Source organism: Alexandromys fortis, unplaced genomic scaffold, assembly GCF_014885135.2.
Source record: "Alexandromys fortis isolate MF-2015 unplaced genomic scaffold, M_Fortis_MF-2015_v1.1 scaffold_50, whole genome shotgun sequence".
In the NCBI taxonomy this organism is placed as follows: Eukaryota; Metazoa; Chordata; class Mammalia; order Rodentia; family Cricetidae; genus Alexandromys; species Alexandromys fortis.
Genome location: NW_026067932.1, coordinates 4,170,465 through 4,177,327, shown reverse-complemented (window position 1 = coordinate 4,177,327; position 6,863 = coordinate 4,170,465). Strand labels below are relative to the sequence as shown.

At 45.0% G+C, this 6,863-nt stretch overlaps 1 protein-coding gene across 1 annotated transcript in view; it reads right to left on the bottom strand.

Moving 5' to 3' along the window:
* Positions 1-6,863, bottom strand: part of Cfap54 (cilia and flagella associated protein 54) — a 251,916-nt gene that overhangs the window by 103,151 nt on the left and 141,902 nt on the right. Inside the window, exons 45-46 of the mRNA XM_050145787.1 lie at positions 6,666-6,848; positions 1,994-2,080 (exon numbers count right to left, since the gene is read on the bottom strand). Coding sequence (XP_050001744.1) covers positions 1,994-2,080; positions 6,666-6,848 — 270 coding nt within the window. The remainder of the gene's footprint in view (positions 1-1,993; positions 2,081-6,665; positions 6,849-6,863) is intronic.

Here is a 6,863-nt window from a genome sequence, read left to right as displayed (position 1 = left end):
GTGTGTGTGTGTGTGTGTGTGTGTGTGTGTGTGTGTGAAAGAGAGAGAGAGAGAGAGAGAGAGAAAGGGAGGGACAGAAGGAGGGAGGGAGGGGGGGAGGAAGGGAGGGAGGGAGGGAAAGGTTGCATTCCACATTAACACTCAGGAGGTACAGAATAAGGAACACTGCGGGATATCAAAATGATTTAAATGGTTCAGGTACAGAAAAAAAATTACCCAAGGGGCAAACACCCAACACGGGCAACTGGGGAAGAAGGCGAGGACCTCCAAGATCCTTAGGGTCCCCATGCTATGTGGAGGTCAGGCTGAGAGCACCTGAGTCTCTAAAGCACAGAAAACAGCTGAGGCCCTGGGTTATGGACATGACTCTCTGCTCTTGTTAAATCGATTACCAGATCAAAGAAACATTGTATACCATGAAGTACACAGCAAGCCCCTAGGAATCGAGTTTCAGAAACCAAAACACTGCTCAATGCCAGGAAGCCAGTCTCTCAGTAGGGAATTCCAGGCTGCCTGGTGCTGGGTAAGTCTTGTTCCCAAGTGTAGCTGTTCCTTCTTTGCTGTGGCCCAAGCACAACACTATCTAAAGAAGAGGTTCTCAACCTGTGGGTTGCTCCCCTCTAGAAATTGAACGAATCTTTCACAGGGGTCACCTAAGACCATTGGAAAACATTGAAATTCATAACAGTAGCAAAATTACAGTTATGAAGTAGCAACCAAATAATTTTATGGTTGGGGGATCACCACAGCATGGGAAACTGTTTTAAAGGGTCATAGCATCAGGAAGGTTGAGAACCACTGCACTAAAGCTTCATGGACCATCCCTTATACTTTATTACATTGGTGGGTGCTATGCTTTCTTCATTTCTTGCTGAGACGACTAAATAACTGACAGGAAACAACTTACGTGGGGAAGGGATGACTGACTCGAGTTTGAGAGGACGCAGTCCATCATGTCAGAGAGGATGCACGGGTAGAAGGTTTCATGTGGCAGGGCTGTGAGCAGGTCACTGGGTGTGGGTGCTGTGTGATAGGTGCTAGGTATGGATGCTGGGTGCAGGTGCTGGGTATGGGTGCTGGGTGCAGGTGCTGGGTATGGGTGCTGGGTTCAGGGGCTGGGTATGGGTGCTGTGTGATAGGTGCTAGGTATGGGTGCTGGGTGCAGGTGCTGGGTATGGGTGCTGTGTGATAGGTGCTAGGTATGGATGCTGGGTGCAGGTGCTGACTGAAGAGCAGACATATTAGGTGGGAGCCAGGGCATGCTGAAGGCCCACTCCCACAGGCCTACTGCCTCTGCCTCACATCCTAAAGGTTTCACAAGCTCCCAAACCATCACCACCAGCTGTAGGCTCTCTTCAAACACAAGGACCTGGGGACATTCAGCAGTCAACCTATGGCTACTGCATTACTTTTAAAAGATTTCTTAAATATTTAAAAATTTTATCTGGTGTGTGTGTATGTGTGTGTGTATGCACACATGTGCGTGTGCATGTGTGTGTGCGTGCCTATATGAGTTTGTGTACAGCACATGCATCCAGGAGAACACAGAAGCCAGAAGAGGTGGTTGGATCTCCTAGAGCTGGAGTTTCAGACGCATGTAAGCTGTCATGTAGGTTCTGAGAACTGAGCCTGCATCCCCTGAGAGATCAGAAAGCGCTCTGAGCCACTGAATGAACTCCATTCCTTGTGTATGTTTTAATTTATAAATATGTATCTATGTATGGAGGCCAGAAGAGGACATCATCGACCCTCTGAGGCTGGAGCTACACAGGGGCCTGTGAGCTGCCCAAAGTGGGGGTGGGAAAATGCGCTTAGGTTCTCTGGGGGGGCTGTCTGTGTGATGCGGGGTCATCTTCCTGGGCCCGAACAGCACTATTTTTATATCAGTATGCTGCCATGTCATTAACAGCTTATTTGTAAGAATTAGAATCAAGTTCATGCAGTGTCCTTAAAAGAGAAAGAATGTCTCAGGTATTAGCAGCCTGTAGCATACCTTGAGGATTCTTGCTTCTAGATTTCTTACGATGTCTTGGCAAATTACAGTCACAAAATATTGGTACAATGCAAGGAGAGGCAGAACCTACCAGGAGAAAAGAGACATTCTCTAAGATATCACTTATCAGCGTAATAGACTGGTAATCAAATTCTGTCAAACATTAACTGTAGGATACATTACACAAGTATCCCATTTCTACATTCGCAGAATAAACCACTTTGTACAAAGAACACGGTCTACCCAGTCATATCAGCTACCTTTCTTATTAGCGTCCTAAAATTTCTGAGTTTCCTCAGAACTGAAGAGAGGACAGGCTCATCATAGCCGAGGGGACCGGGCATGCCGAGGGGACCGGGCATCCTGGAGGGGAAGGCGTGGTAGCAGGAGCAGGAGGCAGCGGGTCCACCCTGCAGCCTCAGTCATGAAGCAGAGAGATAAATGCTGATGCTCACTCAGCCCATTCTTTTTATTTCCTTAGTTGCCCTTGTCCATGGGATGGTACTACCCCTATTTAAGACGAGTGTCTCTATTTCAATCATTCTCATCTAGAAAGTCCCTCACAGATATGCCTAGAAGTTTGCTTGCATGGTGATTCCCAATCCCATCAAGTTGGCCATCAATATTAGCCATGGCGTTAGCTTCCTAATTTTACTGGACCTTGAACATGCTATCAGAAACTTATACTTCCGAGATCATGCCATTCGTGACCCCAAAGCAAGGGGTCACATCTCTAAGTACACAGAAGTTCAAGTCCAATTAACTATCTCCTTAAAAGGTAATAACAACCTACGTGTGTGAGGACTATCTGAAATATCCCAGCAAACATGCTATCAAAAACTGCAGAGCTTCTGTCAAAGGACGTATGTGCATGCCATCTAACTAGCTCCAAGTCATTTGCATCAGCATCACCGGCAAGGTCTTCAGTTGGGATCTTTCCCTGGCAACGTACAGCGGGCCTCATATGTTAGATGGGACACTGCTGAATGAGAACAAAATCCTGACGACTCTCGGCCTTTAGAGAGCACGGAGTCTACTGAGTAAACCCAGGCGCTCTCCTCTCATTGTATTGTTCTTGTCCTAGAGTTAAAGCCATAGCCCACTAATTCTTGAAGTCTTGTGGATATGTGAGTGGCCATAGGCTACCAGCATCCCTCTTGATGGTGCCACTACCCATCAAAACAGGGGATGGCTTTCCCTAGATATTGGAACAGCTCCAGATCACAATGCAAACCAGAAGTATATTCCTGCATGTGCGCCTTGCATGCCAAAGGGTGAGATCCCACGATTATTTTACCTTCTCTAGACTGAGGATCGAACCAAGGGCCTTGTTCATTTTAGGCAAGAACCCCACCACTGCACTCTCTCTCCTGATGTCTCTGACTTTCACTGTTTATTTTGAGTTGTGTCTTCCTAAGCTGGTTAGTGTCTAACTTGTCAACTAGCTGAGGCAGGTCTTGAACTTCTGACCCTACGGTCTTAGCCTCCTGAGTAGCTAGGATTATAGGCCTGAGCCAGCAGATCCAGATGAGTCAAATTACTGTCTCAGAGCAAATTTTGTATTTTGTAGATGTCTCATTTGCCATGAGGCTTCTTCTTGAGGTTAATGTAACACAAAACAGAAATTGCTTGGTGCTTCTGTCTGGTTGGGGGACATGTAACGGCAGGTCAGTTAGAAGCTCCAACCAGCAATCACTTTTGCAAAAGATTGAAATTGGTTTTAAATGACTTTGAACATAATACACTTCTCTACAATTATGCACTGCAAATGTCAAACAAAACCTTTCCAGCAATTAATGCAGCACAAAACACCAAGAGCAATTACCTTTGAGATTTAGTTTCTTTTTTTTTTAATGAGAAATAAAAACACACTATTTTATTGCTGCAGTTGCTCAATTATTCAGGAAAAAAAATCTCAATTTCTGAGGTTTTGGGAGGAAAAAGTCTCATTTCTTTTTGAGCACAGTGATACGTATTATATATGATTATGGGGAGGCAGCTAGGGGTTCCCCATGGGAGGGAAGCAGATCCCAATCCAGAAATGAACTGCACTACGGGAGACCGGGTATTATTTGATTAGTTTTTTTTTTTAGTAAACAATTCCTTGCCAAATCTTCCCAGTTTTGAAAGCACTTATCACCCTCTAAATTTTACTACACAGTTTTATAATTTCCCAACTTATATCCAAGGCAATAAATATTTTTAATATAGGAAGAGACTTGAGTTCAGAAAAACAAGGATACCATGAGAATAGAAAAAAAAAGTTGTTGAAAAGGTAAAAGAAGCAGAAAGGGAGAAGGAATTGCTACCAAAAGCAAATGTGAGAGGGAGGAGTAGAGACTTAAAAAAGAGACAGGTGAGCACACAAAGAAGAGATGATGCAGGGAAAACAGAAAAGGCCAGGGTTGAGGGCACAGTCATCTCTTTTTAAGTGCATTCAACTTTGAATTTGTGATAGCCGCTTTGATTTCTTTCCCACAGAGGGGGAAGATGGGCTGTATTCAGGCTTTGGGACTCTGGAAACGGTGAGGAATGACTGCTTTTTATCTCACAGTTGGGGTTTGCTGCTCTTGGATGCATCTATGACAGAGAAGAGAGAGGACATGATTGAGGATAAACTCATCTCAAGGTCGGGATATTGACAGGAATTGTGCCTTAACTCTGTGAGTCTTAAACGCCCTCTATTCCTGCTCTACATTAACAATGCCGTCTAGTCGAGCTCACCAAATGCCTCCAGGGAAAGAAGAGTGAAGGAAGAGCATGCAGAAGACGACCACCGTCAAATAGACAGGGAATGCAAATAAAAACGCCAGAGAGAGACCACGGAGTGATACGGTTTTAGACATATGAGGAACAGCCCTTTGCGGCAGAACTAACCAGCCGCGCATGAGCGAGACTTGGAAAGTAATGGTAAGTTAGGAGATACATCACAGTGGATTAAGAGGCTTTAAACGTGGGGTGGTGGGAGTAGGACACAAGTGATACAAAGTCAAAGGGGGACGGTTCGGGGTAAAAGGGTTTAAAGCCGGTAGGGAGAAAAGAGAGAGACTGGGGAGGTGAGGAGCACGGCCCAATAAAACTAAGATTGGATGATACATCCATCAGAAAACATGATACTTGGTAAACGAATTTAAAAAGTAATAATAAATGATTTTTAATGGAGGTAGCCTATGCGGGAAGATAAAGCTGTTCCAGAAGCCGTAGGTTATAAATGACAGCCTCAGTTCAGGGGAAGGCTACCTGCCCCCAGGAGTCTACAGAGGGCTCCCCATGGCTCCAAAAGCAATACAGGCAGTTTTCATTGCAGTTGGTTGTGCACCAGAACTAGATAGGAGACTCTATTGATCAAGGTACTATATGTTGTGGTCATAGCAACAGAGAAAGAAAGCTGGAAGTCAAATGGAAGTGTCCTCCCTACTGGCTAGCCCTTGATGTACCAGAAGTTGCTAGGCTAGAGGCTGGGCAAGAACTGTCAACAGTCTTACTCAGCTACAGACTGTGTGCTACACAAATGACCCACCATATAAGACATGTCTGGTGGCGCAGTAGTGGCAACTCTGTCAGAGGGGTGGCCAACCACTTTCTGCTCAGAATTGAGACCTGTTATGCAGGAAAGAATTCACATCTGATACTCAAAACCCAATTTAAAAAAAAAAAAAGCCTGAAGCAGTAGAAGCATAGGCCTGAATGTGGAAGCTCCTGTTGGGTTTGCTAAATGGACACAGTGTGCCCTTCTAATAAACTTCTAAATAGTTATATTCATCCTCATACATTAGTGCTGCTGTCCCCTTCAGGTAGAAAAGCTAGCCTTCTTTTTGCGGGAAGCAAAGGTAACCACAGAGACTTGATGAAAAGCGACAGCTGAATGCTTGGGCATAAATGGGACATCTGTCTCTAGTGGATTTCAGAGAACATTACGGAGGAGAGGAGAGAGAGAATGTAAGAGTCTCGGAACAGGGTAGAGTGTTGTGGAATGCTGCCTCCTAGGCATGGGGTGGCCATGGCACTCGACACGTAGTTGGCTACCTGTATAAACCTCACACGACTGAACCAAGCAACATCTTGTCATGGCAAGGGAAAAGATTCGTGAGGCCACACTTCTTCCGGAGGACTTAAAGGCACCTAGGAGTCTGTAATGAGGTCTGGTGCCCTCTTGAGGAAGAGATCTGGTCAGTCGTCCTCATCAGCTTAGACCATGAAACCCAATATGGACAAGTTCAACAGAACTACCACACAGGGGCTGTGCATGCATGCTTCAGCATTGCCAGAGCATAAATTTCATTTTCATTCTTTTTTCAGGGTTATCTAGGACAGAAGAGTCTCACAAGGCCCTAAGGATTGAATGATGGTTAGAGGCAGAGTGGGGACATTTCCTCCAGTCATGGAAACACTGCTAAGGTTCCCACATGCCTATAAATTACCTCACACCACTGTTCCCTGTAAGCCTCCCTAATAAAGCTCAGTGAGTTATCAAAAAGAAACCATGAAACTAGAAGGGGGATTAGCCAGAATGAGAGGATCCCAGAAATCCAGGTGTAAGAGGCACTGAAGGGGAAGATGAAAATGAGCAAAATAAATTATAAAAAATTCATAACAAAAAACATTATTGAATATAAGGTAATTCAAGAAACTAATAATAGAAAAAGAGATGTCGATTTCACAAATCACTCACGATGAGGTTGTACTTAGCGTAGTGCAGCTCACGGATGATGTAGTAGAGACTTGCAACAACACTGCAGATGTCAGCCCTGAATTTATCTGAGAAGAGTTCGATGCCCGGGAGGAGCTGGGTGACTTCGTACTGAGCATAGCTGTGTTCGGCTTTGGGATGTGGGAGGGTAGTGCGGAGCAGACTCTGGTAAAATGAAAA